The 14,797-nt window shown below is 34.8% G+C and overlaps 2 protein-coding genes across 17 annotated transcripts in view; one reads left to right on the top strand and one right to left on the bottom strand.

Moving 5' to 3' along the window:
- Positions 1–14,797, bottom strand: part of CEP85L (centrosomal protein 85 like) — a 201,168-nt gene that overhangs the window by 86,215 nt on the left and 100,156 nt on the right. The gene's annotated exons all lie outside the window — the stretch shown is intronic.
- On the top strand, positions 138–11,681 carry PLN (phospholamban). 3 transcript variants are annotated; one of them, XR_011522631.1, is made up of 3 exons: positions 138–277; positions 8,647–9,173; positions 10,624–11,681. XR_011522631.1 is itself a non-coding variant. In XM_008533282.2 (2 exons), exon 2 carries the CDS (start codon positions 8,742–8,744, stop codon positions 8,898–8,900), a length of 159 nt encoding a protein of 52 aa, XP_008531504.1. In that variant the 5' UTR covers positions 138–277; positions 8,647–8,741; the 3' UTR covers positions 8,901–10,210. The 3 variants fall into 3 exon arrangements, 1 of the variants encoding a protein (XP_008531504.1); XR_011522632.1 differs by having other exon boundaries at positions 8,647–9,027; XM_008533282.2 differs by lacking the exon at positions 10,624–11,681 and having other exon boundaries at positions 8,647–10,210.

The raw sequence follows: 14,797 nt of genomic DNA on the forward strand, positions 1-14,797 counted from the left end.
AAAAAATGAAGCACAAAGTGTTAATGACCTTTCCATACCTAAATTAAGATAAATGACATTTTAAAAAGTTTGGTTGTGATAAGAGCAGGGCTAACCAATCCTAACTTCAGAATTCCTGTGTGACATCACAAGACCTCCCCAGAACACTTTTTCTCCTCCACCTACTTCAATTGTTCCCACAGATCTGGTAACAGAGTCCGAAAACTTCCCAGCTAAACGCAGATAAGACTTCACACAACGGACAGTACTCTAGATTGTGATCAGCACAACAGCCAAGGTAAGAAATACATTTCACTGATTTTGGTAATTCTTACTTTCTACAATTCAAAATTACTGTACTTTTTAAAAAGAGTTAATCATACTTTGTAAAGTTCAGCTCGAAGTTAGACAAGTGTCTGATATGACAAAAAACTTAATTTCTAAATAAATGCTTATCCGGTCAGTGACAGTAAGAATAAGACAACTTTGAAAAAAGAGTTGCATTCATCTTTGGTCCTTGTTATTGGCTTGTCATTTTAATTTAAATTTCACTTTTATTTTGCTTTTCAAAAGTGAATTTCTGCCAATTAAAATATCTCAACTATTTTACATATTTGGTGGTAGTGGTGATTTGATTGCTCCATGCAAAAACAGTAGCTGCATTTGTGTTATTTGTTACTCTGCTGAGAAATGAGGACTGAGCTATTTACATCTGCAATACTATGAACAGTTGTGTGATTGTACAGCATGTACATTATTGGCATGACTATTCGGATATTATTGTTATGATTCCTTACAGTGAATATTAAGAGTTTAAGAATATATAACACAAGCTACTTTTAAAATGCTTTTGAAGACTTTTTTCCCCTCTCTATTTATAAAGTCCAGTCAACTTTCACCAAACACTTGTAAAAAATAAAAAACCAAGCTTTTAATAAAATTATTTACTTATATTAAATTGAACACTATATCATAAATAATAAGTTCAGAAATTTTAAAACGCTTGTCAAAAACACATGTAAAATTCTAAAGTTACAAAACAGTAATTCAGCACTTTAAAAATAGAGACATTATTTTGGCAGCATACACATTCCTAAATATCTGATTTGAGTAAATTTGACAAAATGAATGTTTACTCTGCCTATTCATGAATATACTTTTATCAAGTTACTATCCTCCACTGTTCTTCAGTTTCTTCTCTTGCATTTAGAAGAGGGGGAAAAGAAAAAAAGAAAAAAAAAATGCCCAGGAATGGAGATGCCACAACAAATTTTATAACTTCTGTTTGAATTCTACTCTACTCTTTGATGTTATTACAATCCTCAATTTTAATATATGAAATGTGTCTTTATTCTTAAATCTCAATCAGGGCATAAAGAATATCACATTGATTTTATTTCATTATTTTTATCTTCATATCTATATGTTAAAATAAAATTTACCTCTAGAACCCTAAGGTCCTATGACAAATGTTAACCCTGCTGCTTTTTATGGATAAGAACTTTGTAATTCCATAAGCAGCTTTCCTTAAGGGATGTGAAAACATTTCTATTTTTTCTCTACCACTGAGGCACCCTAACTGCCTCTCAATATCTTTATATTCATAAAATGTTTTTCCTTTGATATTACACAAAAGTCAGTGTGGGTGTTTTATATGGATATTTGTGCATTTTTACTAAAATACCTACCAAATTACATTCTCACAATTCAAATGGGATGTTCATGAGTTCTTTTACAGTACCAAAATTTCAGCACATCACAAATTGCTCCAAAAAGTTGATAATTTCTAGAAAGAGCAGAAATTCCACTATCGAAGTTATCCTTAGATAAAGAGCGTGTCTAGGTTAATAGAAATTACATAGTTATAGTGACTGCTGTTCGAATTTCAAACATAATGCACTAATGTCAGACACTATGTCCCAACAAGTTCATCTTTATCATACGGTGAAATTTAAGTAGTCTTTGTTTATAAAGACGTGGTTTAAAGTTAAGTGTTAAAAAAAAGTGTCAGATGAAATAAAATGGAAGAAATGTGAAAGATGTTTTAATTATGAAAATTGATTACCTTTTAAAAACATATGAAAGTGCTAGAGTACTTTGCTTTACTAGGAGGAGGCACGACATAATCATTTCCTAAAACTGAAATATCAAAATCATTTAAAAGTATTTTAGTGGACATAAAGGAAAATAATATTCCAGAAAAAAATTACATTTGGCTATATATTTATACATATTGTTTCTTAATCTCACTAATTAATTGGAGATAGGAGAATATCTGTATAAACAAAATAGTTCAAAAAGAGAAAGATTTTAATGTATTAAATGTAACATGTAATATATTATGTAATGTACCAAACTACATAATATATTAAAATTTTAAGTAAAAATTCAATGTAAAGACTAGATTACCTCTTTAAATTAGTTAATGTTTATTACCAATCCTAGAAATAAAGATGGTTAATTAAAACTTCCTCCTTTATTCTTAAACAATTTTCTAAATGCACCGGTGTATACAAATATTTCATTTGATGCTTTTAACTCCTATATGTTTAACACCACATCTCTATTTTACACCTGAGGAAACATATGGGAAAAGGGGAATGGCCCAAGGTCACAGAGCTAGGAAATGGTGGAGGCTTGGCAGGAGCTGAGGTTTTATGACTCCACATATGCACATCCCATCCACTGATCAACATGGCTTAAAAATAAATCATGACATTGGCAAAGCAAAATAAATGGAAAGTCCTCAAATACTCTTAATGGTATGCTAAAAGGCAAAGTTAGAAGATGCGAACTCTTTTAAAATCACACCATTTCATTTAAAGTTACTTTACGTATGAGGCATCACGTTCTTAATAGCCTTTATAATGTTCTCCTGATCATTTCAAAGCCAGGGATATAAGAAAGTTATAGATGCCTGTAGTTACTAAGCAATAAATCCTGGAAGGCAAAACTCAAAATAACTGCACAGACTTTAGAAACAGTAACACGCCACAATCAATCAAATTAAAGTTTCCTTTTATTTAATTTGTTTCATTGCTAAAATATTCATGCCTTTTCTCTATTTAGCCTTGATACCAAAAATCCAGGTTAATTTCTCCTCAAAACTTTTCACAAAAACCACTTTCATACTTCATTCCAGTTCCATACTAAATCCTTAGCTTTCCTCAATTTCATTTCTGACCTCCTCACGTTCTACCGTTTAAAATATTCAACCCCATTTGTTCTGAGGTGCCTGAAAACAGGAAACTTGCTTTGTTATTTGTGCTATGAAAATCACTAACTTTCATCTACATTGCGAATTAACATAGTGCTGATCATACCAGCAAAGGAGTAAACCTAACGGTTAAGAAATCAAGAAAGTAATTCTTCTTACAGTGACCTCAATGAGATCATCTGTAGTCTCTTTGACCACTTCCAGAAATAGTATATCATTGTTCTTACCCTCCAGAACTCTGAAGCATATATCATCAAATAGACACATGAAAATGAGGCTTGGCTGCAAACAGCGCCACCCCAGTATACTTGTAGTTCACTGAGGACCTCTAGTGTTTTTAAAACGAACTCCACCTTCAGGCCTTTCAAAAAAAAAGACCAATTCACTCACATTCATGGGGGTATATTTAATTGGCACTCATTTTTCCTTAAAACTTCCCCTACACTCCTTCCCCACATGCTCGTTTCCCAAAAGAAGAATCTGAAGTCTCAACTGCTACAGAGTTAAAGGAATATTTTAATTGCAAATAAGTTAATTTTAACATAAACAGATAATGAAGATAAGCCTACAGACAAAACAGCAACAGCAACCTGCCAATTTCAAAGAGAAAAACCTCTCTATGCTGTTGTTTAATGAATTTTCCTCCAGGCAGAGCTTTAAAACAAGGGAAACATTTCATTATGGGTCAATTTGGGGGTTTAGAATATTGATTTTTATGTTTAGACAACTCTTTTCATAACCAAGCAGAAGCAGCTTGAAGATTCTTTCAAATAGCCATTGCAGACCAACAATGCGCTGGAGTGTTGCTGCCGCAGAATAACTTCAAATAGAACTTCCAACTGAAGCATTAGGCAATTTCAAAAGGAAAATGATTCCACCAAAGTGAATTTTTGCATGCCAACAGATTGATGATAAATCTAGTGATGAATTGTCCTGATTTAATTCAACAAGTCAAAAAGAGTGCATACACAATCACTTCTGGATTATCTGTGCAAAGAATAGCAAACAGTAGGAAAAAATAAAACCTCAAAATAACCCTAATACAGACAAGTCCTGTAAACTCAGATCTATAGAGAATTCCAACCTTCTGAACCAATTAAATGGAACAAAAATTCTAAAAGTTATGTCAGCCTATAATCTTGGATGTGTATTATTTAAATTTACTAGCAAAATATGCCCATGTTTTACTAAAAGAATAAATAAGTAGACAAAAATGAAAGGAAAGCAAAATTCTGAATTCCACAGCTATAGATCAAGAATCTCAGGAATTCATGATTTCAGCAGAGGGAGTACCCAAAAAAACCTGAAATTCAGAAAGTTCTGCAAAGCACTAAACGTGTTTAAAATATAGGCAGAAAATACTGCTCATTATATATATCATTAAGGTAACAACTGACTAGCAAATCATAAAGCAGATCTCCAAAAGTTTTCAAAAGTCTACTGAAGTTCCTTTTGCACAAGAATGCATCTGACATTACGTTAAGAAACAGACTCACTGCCGACAGGACTCCTGCAGAAGCCGATACCGTGCCTTTCACCCAAACCTTGCTCAACATGGCACATGATATTTGTTGAAGGATTAGAGTTGCCTGCACTGTCTCTCTCCTCCTTCCACTTCAAAAAACAGAATACTATCTTGAACTTGACTATATTTACTTTCCAATTTCACCCTTTTGAGCAAAAAAGGAAAACTGGACAACCAAAGGCTTTATAATCCCTACAAAGAATAGTAAATAGTCTTCCCATTCCTCCAAAAATGAGATTGGTCATAGGTCCCACAGACATACAAAATACCCCGTGGAGACATTTCTGCCTCTTAATGTAACTCAGGAGAGGGGGATCGGGCATTTCTACAACCAAACTCCTATCAAAGAATCGTTCATATTTTCAATATTCTGATTCTAAGCCTGGATGATGAGTTAATTCTTCAAGTGTCCTTACTCCTCCTGTCCCAAACACCTAATTTACGCATATTGTCATCCTTTAAAAAAAGGAGAGCAGGGCTAATTTCCATCTTTATAGCTGTTTCGGCCAGATTCAAGTTCAGAACATCCCAACATAATCTATTTCTGATTATACTAAAAGAATGCTCTAAAAAGATCAGATAAAATGAAAATAAAGTGAAATTTTTCTATGCTCTCCACCAAATACTACTTTATTTACAACTTGGCTCTAAGAAAGGCGGGGAAAAGACTGCAGGCATTCTAAACTCATCGGATGGTTGTGAGTGCAAAGAAAAGAATGATAAACACCTGACGACCATGCCATAAATTCTGATGCAGTGAAGGTCACAGACAACTCCAAAAATAGCACTGTGCTGTTCCTACACACAGTTTTTCAATTCTCAACATATGAGAGGAAGCCCCATCTTGTATGGATGAATTCTGGCTTAATTGTCATGCAGATTTTGGAAGTTCAGCAGCATTAGGACTCAACACATTTCAGATTGTACTACTGTAAAATAAATTGGTCCCAAAAACTTGAATGCATGTAGCTAACATTTCAGCATGTAAAGCAGACTTGGTTTTGGTTTTAGCACAAGATTATAAAGAGACTAAAAATCACTTTATAATTATAACGTATTTCTAAGTTTGACAAGAAACAAGACACTATCTTTGGTTGTCTCCTTTATACTCAACCTGTTTCCAGGAACAAACTATCCTTTTTCAATAATAGTTGGCTGTTGAAGTAGTATGAGATCATCTTTAAAGTACACTCATTACGCTTCCATCAGGAGAGAGCTCCTCTCTTTTGGGTATATATCTTCGCATTTCACAAATACCAAATACTCATTTGTACAAAGCCTAGTTCAGGTTAATGTTGTTAATCATTAACAACAATTTAAGCTGTAATCCTCTAAGGTAAATCCTCTGAACCTCATTATCCTCATCCATAATAAGAAGACACTTGAGAAGAATATTGGAGATTATGTGTTCAATATCAAATTCTGTTATTCTAACTGGTTAATCTGTTAAGGCACTATCTTTAATCATTAATAATTTTATTAAAAATATTAAAGTAAATCATAGAAATCCCTTATTCAACTTACCAATTTATTCAAATGGTACAAATTGTGTACTAAGTACTAGAATATAAAATAAACATGTGGTTCCCCATACTCACGAACTAGAAGTCGACTTGGGGGCAAAGACACATAAATCAAAATTATAGCAAAGCTATCCTGATATAGGTAATACTAAAGATCTACTGAAAACCAGCGGAGGTGATAACCAATTCTGCCTCGATGTTACTCATTGTGTTAGTTGTGGAAGGTTTCATTAGGAAGCGTTACTCAAACTGGGCCTTAACGATCAACTGAAGTTTGCCTGGCAAAGAATCAACAGTAGAGGGGGGTGGAAGGGAGACATCCTAGGCAGAGCCAGAACAACATGTGCAAAAGACAGAATCATAAAAGGGAATTAAGTATTTATGGAAAGGTGACATGTTTCATGTGACTGAAGTACCACTCATCAGTATCAGGGTAGGGAATGACTCTTGTATATGCTTCATGATGAACAACTGGCCAGCTTCCTCCTTCTCCATGTTTTATCTCAAAATCATTTTTAAATTCAGACCTTTTAGACCATATAAAGTCCTAAAACTTCACAAAAACGTAAGTTCAAAGAGGAATTACCAACACTAATTCTTATTCCTTTCTTAACTGTTACATATCCTTATATAAAGCAACTAGTGGGATATATAAAGTAATAAAGGAAATCTTCCCCACAATTACCCAATAGTACAAATTCACTGTATCTACGATAAGCAAGTATAAGCAGAAACAACTTAAAGAATGCATTTTCTTAACAAAGACAACCCCTGTATTTCTATAGCATTTTACTGGAGGAACTGAAACAAAAGTAATTAAATACTCACCAAGTTTAAGCTGCCATTTTCTAAGGAGGGCGTGTTATAGATAAATTAAGTAACAGCCACTTGTGTTGGACAATGAAGAATATATGCTAGAGATACATCTATGCTAAAGAATATACACTGGAGAAACACAGGTTGTTACCAATTCTTTAAGACAGTGAAGTGTGATGTAAGCTGGCTGTTTGGATCTCCTCACTACAGACAAACACTATGGAGGAGGCCAGAGTCTCCAGCCAAATGAAAGACCAGTCTAGCATTTAATTCAAAACATAACAGAGCCAAGTTGAAGTACTGACAGTACAGAATCTAACCACCATATATCACACAGTTTCTTTGTAACAATAAATGAAAAGTTCTAACTGCTCATGCCTGGTATATAGTATCTTCCTCTTTCCCATTTTTTCAGTTCTCCCCCCTGCTCTCTTCAGCACTAGTTGCTCTCAGAAATGGAGCTGTCAGGTTGACATGGATTTTCAGGCAATGTATAGACACGAGGGAGAAAATGAAATCTGGCCACTGGAGTAATGTAGTAATATTCTGATTAACAATGATATATCAACAAATGTTAACAGCCATTATCTCTGGACAATGGCAGTTATTTTTTAAATTCCATTTCTCATTTTTCTTATTTCAAAATGTATGTAGATGTATCCTGATTGACAACAAAATATTCCCAAAAGTTAACAGCTATTACAACTGTCTCAACAGCTATTACAGCTATCTCAACAGTTAATTTTTAATCTATACCTAGTTTTTCTAGAATAATGTGTTGTTTCAAGTATTATTTTGTTTTATTAATTAGCACAATAATTAATTAGGGAGTAACTAATTAATTACTTAGGTAGAATAGCCTGTGGGAGCTCAGAAAGAAAGCAAATGGAAACCACTGCTCTTAAGTACAGGACATTTGTGAACAGGAACTGTCCGTGGTAAACAGCGAGATAATGATCATTCTATTACTATGCCTCTGAGCCCGACAGTCTTCGGTACTTAATATTGTCTTGTTAAAACATTACTTAAAACAGCATATTCTACAAAGCTATAAAATCATAAAAAGGAATGATCTGAATCCATTGTTCTGCTAAAACACTTCCCTTTAACTATTTTATTTTCGACTAAAGTTAATATCCAGAGAAAAAATTATCGCATGTGTTTCTTTTTATGAGATTTGCTCTGGAGCTATTAATACACTAACATTCACCACAGTTACACTCACAGAGAAACAGTCTTAATGAAACTATATGTAAGAATTTTTGCCCAAGGAAACAGCCCAAAACAAGGTGCACCCTAAACCAAATTATACTTCTAGTCATTTTAAGAGGAGGAGGCAAAGACTGAAGTTACTACACTCCAAATACAAGACAAATGAGACATCATTGTGACCATCACCAAAAAAGACAGACACTCAGAGAGACAGAGAAACGTGTGTGCGCGTGTACACACACAGGCTAGAGAGACGTTTGCTGTCATAAATACAATAATGTTGAGGAAGATAAATTAATACAAGCTTGTGTTTTACGTGTTCAGAAAATAGGTTACACATATGATCCTAATCCCTTTACTATTTTAAATTCCAGGCTACCTAAAAGAAGACAGTGATCGCACATTTGGCTGTCAGCTTTTTATCTTTCCTTTGCCATTTAAGACTTAGACTTCCTGCCTTCCTGGCATCATGGAGAAAGTCCAATACCTCACTCGCTCTGCTATAAGAAGAGCTTCAACCATTGAAATGCCTCAACAAGCACGTCAAAATCTCCAGAACCTATTTATCAATTTCTGTCTCATCTTAATCTGTCTCTTGCTGATCTGCATAATCGTGATGCTTCTCTGATGTTCGGCTGCAATGTCCAGTGCTGCAACTTATCACCATCAGCTTCAAATCTGTCATCCCACGAAGAGGGGAAAACAATACCATATAACAGACCACTTCCTAAGTAGAAGAATTTCTTTGTGAAAAGGTCAAGATTCAGAACAAAACAAATTCTTAGCAAATGTATTCATCTGCCAGATCTTGTAAACATGAAAAGGGCCTTATTTTCAAAAGTTAACTTTAAAATGACTCTAAGTATGCATAATGTAACTGTTGATTTCCTCAACAGAGCTTGTAAGTTTCTATCCCAAATCTTTTCTGAGGATGAACTAGAGGTTTAGTTTTGAAACTGCACTGCTAACAAGTTCACTTCATATAGAAAGCATTAGCTTCACCCTTTGGGCTAAATATAATTTATATTGTACTGTAAAAGCCTCTTTGATGTTTATTAAGTATTTTTCAGGTCTTCACCAAGTACCAAAATAATCATTCAAATGAAGTGTCATCATTTGAAATAGTCCACTGACTGCTCACATCTGTTATCTTTATTACTATCATAGAAAAGTCTTTGTAGTAACTCTATCAGAACCTACATTCTAAAATAGAAATTGTATTTTTTCTATATATATGACACTTTTTTTTTTTTGAGGAAGATTAGCCCTGAGCTAACATCTGCTGCCAATCCTCCTCTTTTCACTGAGGAAGACTGGCCTTGAGCTAACATCCATGCCCATCTTCCTCTACTTTATATGTGGGACGCCTACCACAGCATGGCTTGCCAAGCAGTGCCATGTCCGCACCTGGGATCTGAACCGGCGAACCCCAGGCCGCCAAATCAGAACGTGCGAACTTAACCGCTGCACCACCGGGCCGGCCCCGACACTACCATTTTTTAACGTTTATGATAATCAAGTAGAAAAAAGTAAGGCTATACTCTTACATAAATTAAATTTCTCTGAACTAATATTTTCAAAGAATTACAGAATTCTAGCACATGTAGGTAAACCATAAATCTGTTCTCGCTAGTACACTATGACCTATAGATAAGAAGTGTTGGTTAATTTAACATCTGACAGTGTGATTAGCCATAATTACTAATACACAGGTAGAATAGAGTCTAACGTTAATTTAAAGTGCAGTAGTTGATTATCTGAGTTAGAGTACGTATCTCGCCATACCATATCTTTGGAATCACGAAATCTTAAGATTTTAGAATGATTTTATAGGTTGTCTTCTAATCTCATATTCAATGTAGGCAAGGAAAAGAATAAAGAATAAAAAATATATTATTTCAAGCATTAAAAAATAAAATTTTAATTCTCTCTCCAAAATTAATTAATTCTTTGATTACACTTTGAAATGAACTTTTTGTCCCACTATGGTTAATGCTACAATAAAACTATTTTCCTTAATTTATCAACCAGATGGTAAACAGCTACTTGGTAGGCCACTCCACTATAGACCCAGCAATGCTAACCTATAATAATGTTCCTGCTGAATACATTTTCAACTTCATTTAAAAATATCTTCCAACAACTCAGAAAACAATAGAAGTAAAAACTGGTGTTGGAAAATACACTCAAGAATATTTGGTAATTTAAAATGACCCAGTTTAAAATTAATTCTAAAATGGTTTATATCTGTACTGCATAATCCAGTAATTTTAACTTCAGTTCACAACATATTACTAATATAGCAATTCTTTTTTTTAAAGATTTTATTTTTTTCCTTTTTCTCCTCAAAGCCCCCCAGTACATAGTTGTATATTCTTCGTTGTGGGTCCTTCTAGTTGCGGCACGTGGGACCCTGCCTCCGCGTGGTTTGATGAGCAGTGCCATGTCCGCGCCCAGGATTCGAACCAACGAAACACTGGGCCGCCTGCAGCAGACTGCACCAACTTAACCACTCGGCCACGGGGCCGGCCCCAGCAATTCTTAAAGGAGTAGAGAATGTGTAATTTAACACATGATTTGCTAAAATATGGCTACTAAAAGAATTTGAGAAGTCAATATAGACCTTGGTTTGTAACACAAATGCTGCTAATGGAAAAGTGAAGGAGACATTGCTGTTAAATTTTTCTGAATCCTGAAAGGTGATGGAGATGAGGAGGGAGACAGTGTTAGTTCACTGATATCTGAAGAATAGAGGAACAAGGGGTCTCGCACTGTCAGGGGATGTCTTGAAGGAAGACTCATCCACGGGTTGGAGATCCCTAATATCAACTAGAAAGCTTATAAATAACAAGCGATACATTCACCTCACTGGTGTCAGTAATTATCCATGCAAAAAGTAACCAAGTTCTATAATTAGCTGCACTGATCTTAAAAATAAGTGGAAAACTTAAAATGATAAGTTCTATTCCTTTTATTACATTGTTCATTACAACATCAACTTAAACTATAAACTGTGAAGTATGGGGTTTTTCCTAAGTAAAACAGAATAAAGAATTTTTTTGTTTTTAATTCTGCCTTTAATAGAAATTAAAAGCTTATACTTGAGGATTACAGAACACTGTAACAGATTATAATGTAAAACAAAAACCTATTCTTTAAATGGAATTTATTTATTCTGTTTATCATGTTGTGTAAAGAGCAAGATGTAATAAAACAATGTATTTAAAAAATTTTACCAAATGCTCAAATACTTTCAACTGCAGAATAAATTCCCATCTTAATTTATAGGGTACTAAAAACAAACTAATTTTTAAACGTTTAATGTTGTCTTTTATATTTTAGTTGGTTCAAAATGTTTACTGAATGCAAATCACCTCTAGTAAAATGAACTTTCTTGAACTCAGTGAAATCACTCTATAATAGACTCATGATTGATATGACCATAAAAAGTGTAATTATAAGTAGTTTTGTAGGTTGATTTTGTAGGTTGCTTTTGATGACTTACCCCAAACAAAATAAGATCAAGATTTCCTATACAGACACAAGAGGGCAGACCTACATAAAATAATGAACTTCCCACTAGTTAAAAATTACTTATCCTTTGATTATTTTTGAGTCTCTGGCAACACAGGAAATCGATAAAATTTCAAAAAGGTTTCAATCTTCTGCTAAATAACAGCACACTTTAAATGTCTAAAAATTATCTGCCAATACTATATAGAAAAGTTGACAGATGAAAAGAAGTCAAACATATTACTAATTTTGCTTATTAAAGCACGTATACAAAAATAAATTATATGCTTTTTAGCTACCTAGTGAATGTGCCATAATGTCATATCCTTTCTATGGAGAGTGTTAACAATGCCCACATCTTTCACTGCACAGTTGTATTATTTTAAACAAAGAAATTAAAGACAAAATGAGGTGCAAAAATAAGACTAAAAATAAGAAAACTTTCTTTCCAGAGGATGTAAACGAACACGTAAAATGCTCTAATGTTAAAATTTTTTCATTCTTATTTTAGACAAAGACCAAGTCATTTAACTTTAAGTCATTTTATCAAATTTTTTATTTATATTTTTGATTTATATAAGAGAAATTCTCCAGTAAAATATGTCGAAATCATTAGGTGCGAATATCTTGACTGATCAGGCCCTTCCATGATTTAAAAAGGCACACAATTTTATCTTCCTCTTTAATGAGTGCAACCCAGAACTTAGAAACATCCTAGGGAATATACGAGAAAAGAGGAACCACCACTTTGTCGGTAAAGAGACCACGTCCTCACTACCATCTGGGAGACCCTGTGAGCTCTAGGAACCCAGTGGGCACTGCTGTGTGTAGAAGCACACACCCTCGAGGCCCTCCCCACCGCTCCCCCTGCTCCCAAAAAAGAAATCTAAGAGGGATCTGGAAAGGGATCCATTCTTTCCAAAGAGATGACGTGACTGTGCTGTTGGTTTTTACCTTCTGTCATAGTCCTTGTGGGGTCAGACAGTATGAGGGGAGGGTGGGCAGAGAGGGGTGAGGGAATACAGAGGAAAGAACCAAGGACAGTGGTGGACACTGCACATGGAGGCCTGTATCCTAACCAACTGAGGGCACAGATGGCTTCTCCACTCACAAAGGAAAAGGCCTCGAGTTCTCTCTGCGCTCAGCTGACTTAGGAAACCACGGGAATCAAGAACACCATGCACATGAGACTGTGAGGCTGGCTCAATCATTATTCCGGACCGAGTCGTAAGAAGGGCGAAACTTCCATGTTACAATATTAACCTCTTCAGGGAGAAAAGTGGGGTAAGGACGCTGTGAGGCTCGACTGAGATCAAACACTCTGAGAGCTACAAAGTTGTATAAATCTAGGGTGGTGTTAGACCGTGACTCTCAGCCAATTGCTTTTCCTACCTGTAAAGAGTCATTTTTTTCATGGCAAGAGTTTAGCAATTTATCAGATGGGCTGGTCCTTATTAAAGCTCTTCCTTTTATGCAAAAATTAGACTAAAAGGAAGTCAATGTTTAAAAAAGCTTTAAAAAAACAACTAAGATGAGAGCTTTAAAAATAAAGATAGTACTTGGAGGTGCCAAGGAGAATGTATTTAAGAATTTTTTTCTGTAGTAGTCCAAGAAGAGAATCAGAAGGGAAGCGGTCATTTACATATTGTAGTTGAAGTGTCTAAGTTTTCTTTATCGGGTTTCATCTTTCTACTCGAAAACTTAAAAGAACTATAAAGAGACCATCCCAAATAAGGTTAATGGAAAAGTAGAGCTTTCCAGGGTACATGCAAACTTTGTCCCTTGTAGCCTTCTTCCTCTACCAGGCACTGGGAAGACGACTTAAAGAGAAGTTGTGCTGCACGGCGCATCTCCAAGCTCCCTACCCTCTCCGCACCGCCTCAAGCTGGGAAAACTTTGTTTACAGCAGGGGTTCCTCCAGGGAAAATGAAAGCAGGAGTGAACCAGTACTTGCTCCTTTAAACTCACCCAATTTCCTCAGTTACGTATCTTTCTATCACACCTACTTCAGGTTGGCGTAGAATACTTGGCCCCTCTGGACAACTCTAACTCTGAGTAAAGACACCAGCTGGAGAAACAACTGCCTGATCCCTGTTCTCCTATAACCATAAGCATTTGAGAACTAAAATATGATAGTATTTGAAAAATCAGGTTTCCTATCTTTTAAAGACTTGAATCAATAAATCACAAATAAATCTGGTTAATTTGCTCTTTTCTGATTTATAATTCAGACTAGTAATGAGGCTTCTGTTTGGTTACGTGGCTTAAATATACATAACCAAGATTAAGAACTATATCCATAACAAGAGTAAAGAAGGCACATGGATGTGTTGAGGGCTCTCCTGTGAATGTAGCATATTGGGCTGTGTGTGTGTTTTGGGGCTGTCCTCAGATTTGTGAGGGTCCTAGGTAAGCGATCTCCTTATCCTTTCATAGAATATATTTCTTTAATTTTTCTTATTTTTATTAGTAGTAGTAATGAATAGTAATGTAAAATGTTTACTCATAAAGTGCTTTCCTTAAACTGATAAGTAAAGCTTGACACCTGATTTAACTTTTTAAAAACTAAGCACACCTGTTTTATAAACCTAAATATGTATCAACTATGACCAAAACTTCATAGATGCCTCTTTCGCTCTGCCTTTTCATTTTATAGATGAAGAAACTGAGGCCCAGAGATCTTAAATACTAAGTAATAGGTAGAGAAGCATCCAGCTTCTGAATCTGATAGAACCAGAAACAAAATCCAAGGCCCCACCCTCCCAGGCCATGCTCTTGCTGTTGCACCACGCCAGCTCCTTTGTTTCTGCTTTAAGTTTCCTTAGAGAAAATGTTTTCCCTTGTTTATTTTTATGCCCATTTAACAAATGAGAAGGAAAGTAAATACCAAGTTAGATACAAGATTTTAAGCTTTTCATTCTAATCAGTCTCAAACGCTTTTTAAGTTTTGTTTATTGATGCAACACTTTCCAAGTTTACAATATTTATGCTTACTAATTTGCAAGAGAAAGG

This window comes from Equus przewalskii, chromosome 9 (assembly GCF_037783145.1).
Source record: "Equus przewalskii isolate Varuska chromosome 9, EquPr2, whole genome shotgun sequence".
Classification (NCBI taxonomy): Eukaryota; Metazoa; Chordata; class Mammalia; order Perissodactyla; family Equidae; genus Equus; species Equus przewalskii.

What these genes read in the sequence shown, in the direction of transcription:
- PLN (XM_008533282.2), top strand. Translation starts at nt 8,742, where the DNA reads ATGGAGAAAGTCCAATACCTCACTCGCTCTGCTATAAGAAGAGCTTCA.